At 43.9% G+C, this 18139-nt stretch overlaps 1 protein-coding gene across 1 annotated transcript in view; it reads right to left on the bottom strand.

Moving 5' to 3' along the window:
* Positions 1-17635, bottom strand: part of roraa (RAR-related orphan receptor A, paralog a) — a 151798-nt gene extending 134163 nt beyond the window's left edge. The window contains exon 1 of the mRNA XM_037451502.2: positions 17183-17635. Within this exon, the coding sequence (XP_037307399.1) occupies positions 17183-17336 (154 nt within the window). The 5' untranslated portion in view covers positions 17337-17635. The remainder of the gene's footprint in view (positions 1-17182) is intronic.
* Positions 17636-18139: the final 504 nt, after the last annotated feature.

Here is an 18139-nt window from a genome sequence, read left to right on the forward strand (position 1 = left end):
CAGGCCTTGGGGAGCACTAATGTATAAGCTGATGTCGCTTGAGTCAACGTCGCTTGGTTCTGAAGAAAGACCAATGTTTCACCTACTTGAGGCTACATCAGAGGCTACCAGCATGAAACCTGAATCTCTGACCGGTTATCATAAATGCATCTACATGTTTTACAGTCTAAAGAAATGTCATCATACCCTGCATTGAATAACGTTTCTGCATTGGTGTACTGATTTATCCACCAAACACACCTTTAACCAGCTATTTAGCACTTGGCAAGGGTTCATATCTCTAAAGAGAGAAACGCTGCAGAAACTCCGGCTTAGCAGGTGTGCTCTTACTCTTGTCTTTTCTGTATAGGACATGGCAGTATGACAATATCCTGTCAACCATCCTCAGTGACACGAGACTCTGGAGCTCCCCTATAATTAACCCTGGAATGGATCCAGCGCAGGTAGTGCTGGAGAGGAGGCCCACTGACTGCCAGCATGTCTGGCAGACACCATCCATTCCCCAAACCTGGAGATGATCCTGCACAGGAGACACTTTGACACTCTCTACCGCGAACACAGCACGAGCTGCAGCCAACAAACCCATCTGCTTAACTCATTATTAGATCGCCGCTAAAGACTCAAGCAAGATCCTCCACGCTGTAATTCCTGCAGATATTTTTGTAAGCTGTCCTTACATGTGCATTACTCTTCCATAAAGTCATTGATAATATAATGTTCATTGCTCATTCACACCTCTGGGTGGAAACCGGTTGATGGGAGACCTTTTTTTGTTGTCAACTTGATGCATTTGGAAGGCCGATTCCGTTCTTTAGATGGTAATGAGTAAATGACAATGACAGACAGCTAATTGGGCTGCTTGTAAGATGTCAAAACACTAAAATGTTCATGATACATAGCTTGTAGAATTCAAACTCTGCGTACTGCATATTAAACATCCACCATCCGTAAGTGCTGAGCGTCTTTCTGCATCAGCATTTCTTTTAAGGGCCCATAAGAGCTCTAACATTCCCGGGACCATCTCAGTCGTTGCATAAAGAGAATCCATGAGCCCTCATTGTTTGCAGTTTGACCAGGTGCTTGGCACATAAAACCCTAATGTTCATCTGCCAAATACGGATTCTGGCTCGCGCACAAGACGGCAAACATCTCTTCTTGATCACTGGTCTGAAAAAAAAAGGTTTTAAGGAGCTGCGTGTGGTAAAAACCCAGTTTATATTCCGATGTCTTTTAAAAAAGAGGAAGGAAATAAACTTTCATCTTAGCTGTGGCTATATAGTGTCATTGTTTCATGACAATGACACATTACATCACTTTATCGGTCCTTTGTCATAATCTGTTACTCACTTCTAGATAATAAAATACGTTTTATCAGAAAAAAAAACAAGCTAATCATATTTGCCTTACTTCTTCTGGCCCAAGAAATGTAATTAAATAAAAGACATTCCAGTGCAATCTAGATTTTTTTTCTTGCCTTAACCACCCATTCCTTAAAAAGACTAATGAATGTTTAATTTGTCTGTGTATGTAATATTGAGAAAATAGGGCGGCTTTTCATAATGCCAGCAAGTATTTTTACTAGATTGATTAAAGTGTTTTCATCAAAGGTAACGTTACACCAAAGCTGCCTCATTCCCTTCCCTGTGTTGCCTGCACTTTTCTTTCAAAATGATTGATTCATGAACGCTGCTTCATGCCGCTAACACGATCTGGCTCTAAACATCTTTAAAAGGTTTTCTGACATAATATTTGACACATCCCATAGGATCAGAATAAAACATATTATTGAATAATAATAACTTAAATGCAGACTTGATCATATACTGTATACACACACAACCTCTATTGTTATAACTTAGTGTGAAGTCATCAGGTGTGATCCTTTTTTAATACAGCAGCTTCTTGTCGGTTGTTACTGGACTTACTGAATACAAAAACACACACGATAATTTAACATCATTGAATTATTGATTACAATCAAGTGAGAAATTCCATATAATATTGTTGCAGCAAGTATGGCACCAATGACTCCTTGCCAACTCTAGATAGACATACCGTACACGTCATCTTGGCGTGCACATCCATGCCGCTCCGTGTTGAAGCTCACGCTCTGCACCTCAGCCTCCTCGATATTGTACTTGTTTGGACAACCTGCTCCGCTTTCAGGATGCGAGTTTCCGAAATCGTACAGAATAAACTCCACAGTCACAACCCGAGATCCCAGACCCAAGCCACGACTTCCCATTTGAGCCGATAAGCCTCGGCACAGAATATAACAGCGTGACAATTACTGGGAAGCTAAATGTTCCTTTTATCGACCGGTTGCCTTCGTCGCAATATCAAGCTTCATTTTAAATGACCATTGCTCAATCTTCCATCAGACGGATGTTCTAAAAAGGCACCACACAGGAAGTGGCCATCCGACGTAATGCGAAACAAATCAAAAGCGAGCAAAGACGCTGGGTAAGCTTCAACATTTTTAACCCATCCAGCTGGCACACCATCATGACACAAACAAGCTCGCTGGCGACGTCGTCTCCAAAAGCTTAAAACGGCCGTCATCTCTTGATATTTCATTTGTCATATCCACATAAAACTCATCAAAAACATTACATATTATTAGCAGATACCAAATGGGTTTTTTTTCTTCACATGGTTTTTAGATTAAAATGCAATTCCGGCGTTTCCATTTGATAAAAAGTGGTATCAATCATTTTATGGCTGTCGTAAAGGGTCAGACTTTATCTAAATGTATGACACAGGTTGAAACCACCCAGTGCTCTGCAAATCAGCTGGCCCAAAAATCCCCTTCTGTTCCCACCGTCACCTCCTGGCACCTTCACGCTTTGTGGATATATCGGGGGGGGGGGGAGGGAGGGGAAGGCAGCGGAGAGCCAGGAACCAGAGGCTGAGGCCGAGGAGCCTGGATAAATTAGCCAAACCACTTAGGTGATTTCAACTAAAATTAGCAGTGCTGCCTGTGGGCTCCATCAATTCTGAACTTGCACAAACTCTGACAAGCATGGGGGAACTTCTCCCCCTGGCCTAGCTATCTTGGAGCCTCCACTGTGTCTCTCTCTTCCCCCCCCCCCTCCCTCTCTTTTCCCTCCTTATAGCTATCCTCTACTTTCTCTCCTCGTTTTACAATGGAAGCTCCAATTAGGACCACGCATGAACACCACTGTACTTCCCCCAACCTTGCAAGATATTAATTCCCTTTATTTCTTACCTCATTCATGTCAGGAGCAAGAGAAGTAATTCAATTTAGGAACATTTTGCTCTTCAATATATTAACTGATAGTTCCTGGCTTGAGACAAAATTCAACATTATTTCAATTAGAAAACTCATCCCAATGGTGATAGTGCTTCACCAAGTGTGCTGCAATTCATTTCCCAGGATCCTTTGGTCACAGGTGATCAGTGCGTGTTGACACAAACGACAGTATGGTAGCAGCGAAGCCCACACAATGCGATGGAATGAAACACAACTAGCTGCAATTTACAAAAGTTCATTTTGCAAAGCTGCAATTCAAATACAAGCAACGGGCCAACAGAGCTTGAGCTTTGATTGCACACTGTTCTGGAGTATATGATTAAAGAAGGTTGTAATAATCTGTTAGAATGCAAATGCATGATGAACAGACAAACTCCTGTATAATTATAAATATCATATGTGCAACATTTATCTGCACCTGGCACTTCTTGGCACCGGGTTATCTCTCCTGGCCAAATTGCCAGTCTACCTAAACTGACAGATTGCCACCCCGACATTTTTTGTATTTAGTAAGTGTTCATTTTCTGCCACGAAAGCAAATTGCAAACTTTCTAAACATAAATGAATATGGAGAAACTTTCAAAGCAACACAGAATCCATAAATTCTTCTGTGAGCAGATTCAAACCTCTATTTGGCTGAAAAGAAGCGGCATCCATTCAGCCCGAAATATCACAGAAAGCCCATGTTTGATGCAGGGAATATTCCTGTTTCAAACATATGTTTGTGAAACCAACCACACACATTTTAAGGTGATTTTTTTATTAGCGTAAATAATTGCTCAGTGGTTCAAGCTGCGGGGTGAACGTAGCTTTTCATTGCTAATCAGACAGCCCCTCATCAGCAACCAGACGGCACTCGTACTGAAAAGGAGCACGGGAGCATGAAAAAACCCCACCACGTGTGAGTACACACACACACACACACACACCAATAACAAAACAGAACGACAGCGTTTAAAGACTGCTGCTCTCATGGCTCTCAAAGACCTTCAATCAGACACGTAAACCTCGCATGAAATATGTGTTGCGTCATATTTGCTGCTCGAGTGACACAGCCGGATGAAGACAACAACACTTTCGCAGGGGGGGGGAGGTGCAGCGCTCCAACCGGCCACGCGGACTGAATTGACCTATTCCTTAATTGTTTTTAATGAAGACAATATGAGTCCCTGAGTGCCGCTGAGACCTGGAGCGCTGGCGCTGCCACGCAAACAAAGCCGAGCGGCTGATTTTTAATTCTACATTGTGAATTCCAAATCATCTCTCCCAGAGATTACCTTTCCCCCCCAGCAGACTCTATCTAATTTGTTCAATTAATGGGAATAGTGTTCCAATTAAAATGTCATATCCAAATGAATTTAATTTGAGAGGAGACTGCCTGGGACAACTGGTTGGTGAGAGATCTCTGGAAATGGAAATAAAGGCGGCTATATTAACATCCATCAGTCCCTATTGCACTTTTTTTTTTTCTAAATCAGTTTTTGTTTTTACTATTTTTTTGTTTTACTTCCCAAGAAACAGTATGTTCCAAAATAAAATGCATGCGACTTTTGCTGGATTTATAGCTAGGCCCTGATGAATTGCACTCAATGGTAAACCAAATACGCTCACCTACGCAGTTCCCTTATGGGCCTGTGTGGCTGTGGTCTCCATTCAGTCTAACCTGTTTGTGGAAGTAAGCTCCGACCAAGAGCCACAAACACCGACGAGACAAAGAGGTCGAATCGGATTAAACTATTTGATTACGGCGCCGTACAACACCGCAGCCTGCTGTCGCTTTTTTTTTTCTTCTTGCCATTACGCAACCGCTAACATCTGCTACTTCTTTCGTGGGCATTATGTGCAGCCTAATTAAGCTGCAACATCATTTGTTGGCTTTACACAAGAGCTTGAATGCATTTGGCATGTGCATTGACACATGGCTGAATACGGTGGATCATTGAAAACAAACTTTGGTTCAAATGGAGGAACAAATCAGATATGAGGTACGAAATTGGATGACTTCTGTCTGGGGGGGGGAAAAGCGTATTTGCTTACACGTTAAATTAAATCATTATGCTTCAACCTCCATTTGCTACTGGGCCAGGACCTGTTAAAAGTGTGTGCGGACCAATGTTCCCTCCACTCATGTCTTTAGGGAATGCCTAGCGGGAGGACATTTCTCTGGGAATATGTGAACATTTTTATTCTGCGTAACAGCTCCTTTAGGCCTATTGTTTTGAGTTGACAAGGTGCTCCATGGAAGCACGTCGGGTCTTACATCAAATTTGCCATTCTGACCTCCACCCTAGTTTCAAGTGGGGCAAAAGGAGTGCATGTGGAACTTAGTTGGAGAGGGAAAGAGAGAATGAAGACTTAAAAAAAAAAAAAAAAAGAAGAAGATGAGATTTCCAAGGACGACTGCGTCCTCCTAATGGAGTCTGCAGAACGCTGCCACGGCAGTTAAGACCAGGGCAACCGGAGTAACGGCTCCCTCCGGGGTGAAAGTACGGGGCTGTGGTCAAGGTACCGCAGGATAACCATTTTCTGATCGTCGTGGTAACGTCTTTATAAAAACACCAGCCGCTTGGTTTCCTCTTGTCTTACGCTATCTGCTCTTATTAAACAATTAAGGCTGCAGAAGGTATGCAAAATTTCAAGCCCTGCTTATTATTTTTGTATTAAAGACTTCCCAGTAACAATTACATGTCAATAGCAGTGCAAGACTGCTGTCCTTCTGCAGCAGCCAAAAGTACCTTTTCTTAAGTAAAACATGTCTCATTACATTAAAACCATTGTTCATTTTGGCCAGGCATTACACAAACTGATACAAAATCAGCTCGTCAACATTACCAAAACGCAGCCTTTAGAGTCCATATTGTGATCCATCTATTGCACCAAATTCACTTCACAAAAAAAAACTATGGCTTGCCTCTTTTTAATCAGAGGAAATACAAAAAAAGTAAGAAGACCAATCTCTTTTGTCTTTTGTCATTTCCAAGCCTACTGCAACATTTTCTCCATATGCCTCCGGACATCATCAAAAGACTATTTTTACTTTTTTATTGGTAAACCATCAACTTTTATTTGAAAGTGACGAACAAATGACAGACGTTGCAGCCCCTTGGCGCCTTGCCGTCACGTGGGCAGGACAGCAAAGCCAAAGCGGCCCGACGAATGCCCGGCCAAGGCGAGCTGGAGGAGAGTAAAAGACACTCCACCTCAAACGGCCCGCCGGCTTTCAAAAGCAGCGGCCATTAGCGAGCGCTCATCAAGCGGGGGGGGGGGGGGGGGGGAAGCGGGGCCCGGTATCCGTTCCCATGGCGAAGCGGAGCAAGCTTTCGGGAGGACCGCGGAGACGGCGGCCCCCGGACCCAGTGGTGTTTCCGAGGCGGAGTCGACCACGGCACGCTCAATTCCCAGCCCAACTGTCACTGCTGGCACTCAACTCAGCCCCTTCAAGCACATAATCTGTGCTCGTATGGCTGTTAAACACCCCACACACACACACACACACACACTCTCCGGTCCTTTACTCATCCCGTGCCACGGCATTGTTGTGTCTGGCCATGCTGTCATTAAAAAGGAGTTGGATGGAGAACCATTCCTGGGCATGTGTTGACTTGATCTTCGACTGGGCAACTTAAAGGACAATAGATTGCCTGCGTGTTTCAATAATAACAATCATTGTGTGTGTGTGCTAGATTTAATTCACGATGTGTCACTGGATGTATATGCGCCGTGCGCCTTGAAGCGCGGTACAAACACGGCCATCCGCTGCCCGTCGGGTTCACGCGGCGAGGAGCGGCGCCGACGGAGATCCTCGCGAGTTGGAGGGAGAATCGCGGCATTAATCTCGGAGCAGGCAGAGGGGCCTCGGGGTGGCACGGCGCCACGCAGGAGATCCCCGCCCCCCCGCTTACGGCCATCTCTCCCGATGAGCGAGTGAGTAAGTGTCACATGGGTACAGGTGAGCGAAAAATAGCAGCCGGCTGCTTTAATTGGCTAAAACAAAGTAATTTGAGAGCGGTATGGGGGGGGCAGGAGAGGGTAAATGATGGGACAGAAGGTCATTGCGTCTCTTCCACTCTGCTGTATGCCATCCACCAACACGCTCAGCATGACTTACAGTTATTATTGAGATCTATTATACACTAACCTTTCACCATCTGCTTCACACACTGGGAACCTGTGCTGCACTCCTTGTTACTGAATATTTAAAAAGAAAATGTGTTTTTTCTCCATTGTATATCCGTTTGAAGATGTTGCAACATATTTTGATTTGTATGTGGGCATCATACGATGCTCAGATGAACACATGATGTAATAGCACCAAACAAGCTTTTAAAGTGAAACGAGCAGGGGTTGTTTTTTTTGGGGGTTTTTTTTAATGCTCTCTGTGTCCATATGGTGCCTTCAAAGCAGAAAACAATCAAATGTGTTCTGTTCATTCTAACTTCCAAATTATACCAAAGCTGCAACCAATGATTATTTCAACTATCCATAAATAAACCTGAAACAACTTATCTGATTCCACAAAATATTTTGATAATGAATTGCTTATCAAATGTGTGTTGATTTATTTTCTGTTAATCACTATTATGGGAGATCCTAGAAGCATCCATCTGAAAGATTAAGCATATTCAGAATATTAATCCACTCTGACCTCTTAATACTGATGCAGTTTATTTGTACTTTATCACGAAACTGCAACAATTCCATAGAATTTAATCAGTGTTTCCTAAAGTACACAAATAACAATTCTATTAGAGTATATTCCCTGGTGACTCTTCATCAAGACTTCCAATACATAACCATGTGCGCAGACAGCATTTCATTAACACGTGTTTAGCTGTGCATGTGTGTAGCTTTGCGTGTGTGTGTGTGTAGCTGTGCGTGTGTGTGTGTAGCTGTGCGTGTGTGTGTGTAGCTGTGCGTGTGTGTGTGTAGCTGTGCGTGTGTGCGCGTGCCTCGCTCGTTCGAGCGTGCTTGGGCGCTTGTGCATGCGCTTGTTTGACTGCGGTGAAATACACGATGCACCTGTGTTAAACAAATGGACCCCCCCCCACACACACACACCCCCCACACCACACACACACACACACACGTGTGGGTTTCTCCCAGGTGTGGCTGACGCATGGATCGCGTGGCGCGCCAGTGCCCCCCCCCAGGGGGTGTGGGGGGGTGTTGAGGGTGTGGGGGGCGGGGCACGTCGGCTCCATCGTCCTGGGATCATCTCTGGACGTGACCCGGGATTTGCATGGCGTGAATGAACGGTGGGGCCTTTGATGCGTCTGAGGTGCAGGGTGGGGGGGAGTGCGCTCGGCCAACCCCCCCCCGCAGGGCAGAATCAGGTGTTATCTGTCTGGTTGGCGACGGTGCCATCAATCTCTCTCCTGTCCACTTCCCTTTGCCCAGAATCACATCAGCGCAGGGCAGACACATGCGGGCTGACGAACGTGCGGGGGCAAGATAAGCGATCGAGGACGCCAACGTTTTGCCGAGTTTGCCGGACGTGTGGAAGGAGAAGTGTCTTTGAAAAGGGTTTGACACTGCAAGCAAGTGGTTTCGCTGTGATGGGGTGAGACACCGTTTACTTAACTCTACTACTAATACCTTGAGTTTTAGTTTGGCATCAGTGGTCGCAGGCAGAGCAACAATAACAGAGAGAAACAAGGTAGGAAGTTGTTATGGGTCAAATGGAGCTTTTGTTGCACAAACCCAAAATGCTCAATTATCATGTTTCAGGTGGCTCTTATGATTTGACGCTGGGGAAAAAAAAAAGTAGAATATTGAATACATCAACAAAAAAGCAACATTTGGTGTAATCGGTTCATCTTGTTCTGTTCAGCACACATTACCATTGCAACTCTTCAAGGTTCAATTTAATGCCCAATCTTGTTTTTCCATTTAAAAGGCAACACGTTTCATATCAACAGAAAAACAGGCCTATTCCACTTAGCCGTCTGGAAGAGATGGTACATGTATCTACTAAAATAAATCTGTTAGTTTCTCATATTTAGACCACCCAGAGTATATTCTTAGTCACTAGTGGGTTTTATTTTTGCCAATTCAAAATTCAACAATCGGCTTTTATCTTTTTAAAAACAGAAACAATAAAATCACTTGAGTTATGCCCTTCTCGGTGGTCACCGGTTATATGAACAATTCATCTGAAGATTTTAAACATTGCTTTTAAAAAAAAAGCAGAGTGAGATCTGGCTCTGAGATACACTAGAGAAAATAAAGCCTCCTCGGAGCGAGCCCGCAGCCTCGCAATCTCCTTCTGGCCGTTTCTGTACTTGAGACAAAAGATGACCGAGTTATTGCTTTAAACTTAGAGGACAAATCAATCAAATCATCCGTAAAATCACTCTAATCAATCAGATTTTTAAACACAACAAACGCACCAATGTGAAAACAACAAGTAACTGATTTTTTATTTTTTGTTGCTTTGGGCTACTAAGCAGCATCGGGGTTAAAAAGCAAAAATACAAAGGGCGAATCCGAAAGTTCACAAAGAAATGCAGACGAGAGCACAAGGAGAAGAAGGGAAGTGAAATACCTCTGTTGACACCTGGTCTGGATGATAATCTGATCTGTGTATGATGGCTCAGAGTTTGAAAGGCACTTTGTCCAATTAGAAGTGTGCAGAAAATCTCCACCTGCCCCTGACAGAGATGAAGTGGCTCTTTCAGAAGACGCTGTGGCACTGAGCCAGCAGAGTGGGCCCGAACACGGCAAGTGGAGCAAGCAGAAATTAATGAGCATCACAAGCCACACTTGTTTGACACGAGATGACATCGAATGAATATTCCCGGAGTTAAACTGTTTCCTCGTATTTTCACATTAGTCAAACCTCAACAACGGAATGAGAGCGAATGAGAAAAAAAAAATATATAAATTCTTTAGATGCGATTTCATTTAAGACATTTAAGTTGATTTGAACTTTTATTTACGTCCAACTACCCCAAAGTCACGTCCTTAACCCAATACTTCTGTTATTCATGAGGGCTTCGAGCTTCGAAAAAACCAACTGTTAAAAGTAAAAATGAATCCTGTTTTATTCAATAACATTTGACAACACTTAAAAGGCTACACTTGTTAATCACAAGTTCATAGTTCAATGTATAACAAATGTCTGCAAGATTCGCCACTATCAACATCAACCATAGACCTTCATCTTCCTATTTCTGTAGGTCTATTTCTGTCTGTCACATAAAAATAGGCTTTTAACAACCCAGCACGGCATCAATTATTGCCTCTTAAGTACTGCATTAGTAAAATAAAGCTGCAAATATTGATTGATTGGACAGCTGATATTTGTCAGAGAATGAGAGTCGGACGCGTGGAGCAGAGTGACTCTGTCTTTCAATCACTGTCAGGCAGCAGCAATGCTGCATTGATTGAGCCCCATCGCGCCACACTCCGTCTTAGCACGCCTCCTGTAGCAATCAATCCACAGACACGCAAGAACTGACTTATTCATAATTAAAAAAAAAAAAAGTAACAAAAGAGCAGAGTCGTCTCTGACAGGCACATTACGATGATTCCATGACATTCTGTGTGAGGCACGAACAATCGTCATCATCTTCTATTATGAGCATTGTTGCCTGACGAGAAGGTCTGTGTTCTGACTGGAGACGGGGTTGTTTAAAAGTGATTATATTCTTGTAATCATACGCTGTGAAACATAAAATGTCTTTCTTTGATTTCGCGTAGAATTAAGACAGAACTTGTCGATTTAAACTGACACAAAAGGTCAGTAAAACGATCTGTGTTTGGACCATTGTGAGACATTTCAATAAGAAAAAAAGGAGTTACACGCCGAGTGATTCAACATGATTAATACTTACGGTATTGCTTAAGTACTCCAGCCCATTGGCCCTCTGCAACACGGCAAAAAAAAAAAAGGAGCTGTGCCGCGATGTTAATAATTAGTTGGTTCTCTGCTAAAAAAATTCTGTCCAACCTCACCAGATTTTAATCAAAGGCTGAAAATAGTAGCTGATTGTAATCGGCACTCAGAAGTCACCAGGGGTGTTTGAAGAGCCCGTCAAGCCTGAGAGTGGAGCTAATTCGATTAAGTGGTGGCAGTACCTGGAGGGGACGGATCCGTATCTCTCCCTTTTTTATTTATGAGATTAAGTCACACTTGTTATTCCAATATAAATAATCAAGCCAACAGAAATTATACTGATTTTCAAGTCGTTCTCATCCCCCTTGTCTCCGAAAGTTTTCTGTTTATTGTTTGGTGGGAGAATAAACTTTGTTGAGTAATACTCCAACGGTACTGATGTAGCAAAAATGACTTGGGCAGTATTATCACCTCAAGTGATTGGACTGAAGAAAGCTCAAAAACTAATGGTTTCAGCATATCCTGGAACCACCTTTCTTCGAGTCTAGACTATCTAAATCATATTTCATCAATTCGGAGAATACATGTGCAGACATCGCTATATTACATTATAAGATGAAAGCACATGCATTATTCTTCCTTCTTACCAGTCTTCATTCATACAAGCTGGCTACGATGTGCAGCATCCATTCCCATTCACATCTCAGACACTCCACCACTCAGCGGTCCATCACACGGAGCTGCCAGGTAGGACCACGGACCACTTAGTCTTCAGAAAGCACCACGAATAAGGGTCAAGAGGCTCTCGAGGTGTGCCGTTTGACTAACATACTTTACATTTTCTACAATCCCCCCCTTTTTTCTTTTTTAAAGTGTGGACACGCACATCACGTCTGGGAGACCCCCGCATGGCCGGGAGATTTTTCTCTCAAGTGTTCAACACATGTCAAAGCTACGTATCTCGTCTGACTTTGTTCAAAAGCACAAGAAAACCGATGCTGCTGGTAGCGAGTGCTGGGGGTTTCTTTTTTAAGTTTGAAGGGCTCAACTACCTGCTTTGGGAGCTTTGCACCCTCCACAGTGGTGGAGATGTGAAAGGCTTGGCCCTAGATGCAACATAATAATCCCACGGAGTGATCCTTTAGACCCCTCTGAGCACCGCCCTCCCTCCTCCCCGAGGGGCCCGATTCATATCAGAGAGGCAAAGAGCAGCGCGGAGCCAAGCGACACCAGCACTCGGGTCACTGTGTACCGCATTAAATTTAGATTCCTTTAACGCCCTCCAATAATGCATCTGGAGTAGTTCCGGTCATTGCTATTCAGACTTTTATTTCTAAGATAGAAACTTCTGTAAATGGGCCATAGATCTGAGCTGTCATCCACCACTAGAGACTTCACATCAAATCTGGTATCTGTCACCAGTTGAAACTTCCTCGCCAGCCCCAGTTAGGTCACTGGTGACTCAAACTCCAAAATAAACTGTCCCACAAGAGCTAAACTTCACATTGGTCTAGAGCAGTGGTTCCCAAACTTTTTTCGGTCGAGCCCCCCTTTGATGCTACAGGAACATTGAAGGCCCCCCTGCCCTCCTCCGCTCCCCAAATGGGTCACTTACTTTTGTTTTGAATTAATTGTATTATAATATATAAAACCTATACATATATATAGTTTTCTTTATATATATATATATATATAGTATAATTAACCTAATTCCAGTGCAAACAACATATTTCCCCACATTTTACAGCAAGATTGTATTCATACTTTACTTATGAGTCCACTATCTTTACGTGTTTAACTTGTTTAGAATAATGTTTGTTACTATTTTATTTTATATTGTTTTAATGGTGTGCATGTGTGTGTGTGTGTGTGTGTGTGTGTGTGTGTATGAGTTGGAGATGAAGTTGTGCACACCCCCCCACCCCATACTACCACCTCTTCCCCTAAGAAACGCACCCCCAGTTTGGGAACCACTGGTTAGGGTTTACATTGCGTTGCCCACAACATACACCTGGAAAATCAGAAAAATTATACATATTAATAATAATAGTACTAATAATAATAATACATATTACCAAAAGATGAAGATATACGGGGACAGTCCTCAGAATGAGAGTGCGTATATTTAAACTGGCTTGGGAGAACCAAGGACAACATCAACGGGAGCTCTTACATGCAGCTTTCCTCCTACCAAATACAGACAATGTAACAACAAAAACAAAACAAAACAATTCTTGAAATCCCACTGATAAGAAGGATGATAATCGGCCAAAACCATATTTCAATATCTTGTGCTTTTTAATTGTTATTTTAAACTGACGGCAAGAAGGAAAGGGCCTAACCAACTGACATGATAAAACCTTAATCAGTGCCTATTTTAACTCTCACATTCAGAGGTACAGATTCCTTAGATAGACAAGCTACGGCTCAAACTAAATTTGACCTTTGAAGCTCATGAAAACCAAAGAGCTTTTTTTTTATTTAACAATGTCATCGGTCCGAATGGTAACAAAAAAAAAAAAAAGAGCTCATGATATCATCCCTTCAGCCACATTTAAGATTTGAAAAGGCAGGAGCACCGAGAACGAAGGTATCGTGTAGCAGGCAGCCAGCCAGCAAAAGGGGGGGCACCTAATGGAGTTCCTCTGGCGGGTCCGGGCCGAGCCGAAGGCTCAGCTCTAAGCCCCGTACCTGCGTCCTCCCGCTCCCCGGCGGGCGCCGAGGCCTCATTCATTCATTCATTCAACCGGAGAACGCCACGGGCTCAGTGATGCTGCTGGCCACTCGGATTGGTGCCACGAGCCCAACGCAAACGCCGGGGTTTCTGAGATTTGGTGTAAAAACCTTTTTTTTTTTTTTTTTTTTAAAGCCTCTGCGTCCCTGCCCCTCATCAAACAACAAGTGAACAAATGCTGCCGCTTTAGCAGACGGATCTCATTTCGCTACCTAAAAATAAAACTGCTGGGGAGTCGGGTTGCGTTAAAAGAAGACTGCATTTATTCTTTTATAGTCTTTTTTTTTTATTATTTTGGATCAGCTACTAAAACTGCAGTGTCAAGTCAAGGTTGCTTTGCCAAAATGAAGCACGACGCATATTTTATCATAAGGGTAAGAAATACTTGTGGGCAAATGTTGTGAAATAATGGGTTCAAACCTGGTATTTAGCCAGATGAAAATCAAAAGATTCAATCCAGATATGAAATTAAGGTAAAGTTTGAAAGCATTTCAGCTCATTACAACTTTGATAATGAAAAAGCCGACAAAGTGTTTCAGCAATCAATTTCTAAGGAGCGAAGCAACATGACGTTCAGATGACTCAATAACAAGCAACTGAGCAGCACAAGAAAAGAACTTTGGTGGTCAGTGTCATATAGGGGCACTAAACCACTTCGACACACGAGTTGTGAACACACACACACACACACACACACACACACACTTTGAAATGTACTCCTGTCGACGGGGCCTCCGGGACACCGGGGCTCTTATCAGATTTGTGGCTTCAGGAGGTTTCCCGAGCACATGTGAAGGTTCAAGCCACTGCACAGGCCGTGACCTTACATAACCAAAACATTAATATGGATTGTTTCCAAATTTGCAAACCAGGGTACTTACAACATTAAAGTACCACCCGCCCCCCTTCCTTTTTCACCAGTAATGATATCCACAGCCCTGCAAGGCCTGCTCTGACCCAGTCAAGTCTTACAGCAGATTTTCTGCTGAGGTAAGCCCTTTTCTACTTTGAAAAAAAAACGTATTAGCACTCAGGGTTAAAACAGTAAATGCTCTGCGTGCAGGATGAGAAATGTGCATCCTCAGAAGGTCTAATACAGCTGGTGTAAAGATCCTCAGAAGGTCTAATACAGCTGGTGTAAAGATCCTCAGAAGGTCTGATACGGCTGGTGTAACGAGGGAAACTGTGCTTGAGCAAGTGTCTGCCGCCTTTCAGATGTTGGTCTCAGTGGCTGACTTGAAAAGCCTGCATGGGCGTAAGGGCTGTAATCCTAAAAAGAAATGCCTTACAGGCCTGTAGCGCTGCCGTGTTTTTTTTTTTTTGAGTAATCTGCACTGAACTGTGCTCACCCCTGATACCGACTGTTAATGCAACACTTGTACTTTAAATAAAGCATCAAGCCACCGTTTGTTCATCGAAGCAAACTTTATGTCCGCTCTCCTGCATGGAACCGGTTCTGAATATTCCTAGATGATCGCATTTCCTGTATGACAGAAGTCACCGAGTGATAAGCAAATAAACATTCAAATACGATCAACGCGGGGAAAAACGTGAAATGATTAATCAAATTTTGGAGTTTTAACATAACTCAATTTTCAGTTTCCAAAAAAAGAAACATAAAGTGTTAGTGCAGGGAAACTCCTCTAAGGCTGCAGAGGTCGTCCCGCTGAACATGTGTTGTTGTTTTTTCACCCGTTCAGTATTACATAACACCCTGAAGGCGTTCGTTTCTCCGTCTTTCTCTTTCCCAGATGCACTTCAATCCTTTGCATTAAAGGGTGAGGTGAAAATGGGTCAGCAGGTTAGGGGTATCTCAAAATCAGGCTTGCAACAACAACAACAAAAATAATAAAAATATGTCAATCCAGTGAAGCTTCCCAACAACCTGTCTTTGCCCCACTATTACATAAGTGCTCCCGGCTGTGCCCAACCACAAAGTCACAGTTTCCCTTCAGTGGCTTACGGATACCGGCTCAAGTACGATGTTTTGTTGTTGTTGTTGTTGTTGTTGTTGTTTTGTCTGATTAAACAGTCGTAGGTTTCGTTGAGAGTGGGTCACCTCTTGCCTGTAAAAGTGAAACGATCTGCGATGGTGATTTCTGCTGCGAGTTGCGCGCCTCTGTTTATGGCTAAACCTGTTACATAACCAGCTTACATTCCACGCTCACCATATCACGCTCTAAATATACCCCCGCGCGCGCACGGGAACAAAAAAAAAAATGAAACAAAACCCATCGTGCAAAGGAATGAATTGCCACATGTACGTCTCCCTGCAACGTGCGAACCGAACTGTGCAACAGTAAACAACAACAAAAAAAAAGACATGGGGAGAAATCCGCGTTTCTTTGAACTCGGATGAGCCCCGTTCGGACCGTGCAGGAGACATCCGAGGAGGGGGCGTGGCTAAACGCCGCCTGTACTGTACCGTACAACATGGACGGGACGCGGTGGGTAAATCACGAAGGATGAATGAACTGCAACGCAGCGTCGCCGTGGACGCGCGGTCGAGTGATAACATTGGGTTTGGTTTGGCATTGTTCGGGATCGTGGGGAAGGTCTGGTGGCTAAAAGGCACGCAGCGCCCCTCACGCGCCTGCAAAAGCGAGCAGGCGCTAAAACAAATTCCAGCTGCTTGGGCGTCTTTTTTCTTTTTTTTTGGCACTCGAGAATAGACGAAAAAAATAAAGCTGTATTAAAAATATTTTCTAAAATTCCCAAAGCGAGCCCAGGCGGCGCTTTTTTTTGCGACGTAAGCGGGAAACAGCGGAGGACAACGCTCCTGCAAAAAGGACACCGGGACTGATCGATAAACTAGTCCACAGTTTGCAAAAGTTCACTTTGGACACTTTGACCACATCGCGTCTGAGAGGACAGCAGCTCCCGCTTGGTCGATTTGAAGTTGCTGGGTAATTGATTTATCTTGCAGTCGGGAGTAAACGTGACATGTGTGACCGAATCACCCCCCCACCTCCTCCTCCTCCTCCTCCTCCTCTCGCTCTCTCTCTCTCTCAACGTACCTACCCACCCACCCACCCCCTATGATTCGAGCTGTCAGTGGAGCCTGAAAACCAGCAACACACACCGAGCCATTAATTACAAGCGAACGGCTAAAAAGAAAGAAATAAACCGCGGCTAAAGGAAATAAAAGCCACCTCCCCGCGGGTCGGTGCATGCGGACAGCGTGTGTATATTTACGGGTGGTGGGGAGAGGGAGCGATTTAATTCATTTTGAAGTTTGATGTAAAAAATAAATAAAAAACAATTTTAAAAAAAAGAAAGAATCCGCGGTCGGTCTCTATTTCTCTCCCACGGCAGAAAGCGAACGCGTCCGGCTTACCTCGGTTTGTGCTGGAACACGTCTGCCTTCGAACCGGGGCCGGGTGCTCCGCTTTCCGGAGCGTCTCCAGGTTTACCGGGGTTTCCCTGGCCGGGGTAGCCGGCTCCGAGGCGCTGTTGCCCGGGTCGCTCGCTGGATCTGGAGGGGACTCCATGTTGAATTTGCAGATTTGGCGGTCGTTTAACTAGCGCTAGTACTTCAAACTAATTGTGCGCGGTCTGCGAGCTCCGTCACTGCGTCTGGCGGTCTAATTTAGACTAGAAGTAAGAAATGAGAAACGCGAGTGTGTCTGGAGGAGGGTGTGTGGGTTTGATTGTCCACTAGCAGCGCTAGTGAGGGCTCCGGTCGTGCACACTGAGGAAAGGGAGAGGTTGTCAATAGCCGAAGAATAGATGTAGGCCTGAAAGTAATCCGTGCTGATCGACCCTGCGGAGTTTTCCATGGGAATGGGAATGTTAGATGACGTCTGTCTCACCTGGCTCAGCGGATTTTCTACATATGGCCATTATTTACTCGCAGTTTGGGCAAATTGTTAGGGTAGAAAGATAGAATATATTTACTGCAGCTGAATTTGGAAATAAAAAAAATCCACCATAATAAGGCAACTAAACAGAAAATATGAATGAATGAATAACGAATATTTTTAGCTTTTTTCTGCAAGCACATTCTGCAAATCCATCAATCCATTCCATTCTCAATACACAATAAGCTCTCTGAGTTACAAGCTGCAAAAAGGTGATGTACAGCAGTTCATAAACTTCTCCCAACGTTAATAAACTTTCATGCCTGAATATTCAAAGACGGATAGTCGGAGCACCGCTCATTATTTTCATCATCATCATCATCATCATCATCATCATCGTCGTCCTGTGGGTGGGGCGGACTGCATGCGTGTGTCAGACAGCTCGATCCGAAGAAAGGACCCTTCCCCGAGAACAGGAGTCTCTCCACCGTGCT

This window comes from Pungitius pungitius, chromosome 6 (assembly GCF_949316345.1).
Source record: "Pungitius pungitius chromosome 6, fPunPun2.1, whole genome shotgun sequence".
Taxonomy (NCBI): domain Eukaryota; kingdom Metazoa; phylum Chordata; class Actinopteri; order Perciformes; family Gasterosteidae; genus Pungitius; species Pungitius pungitius.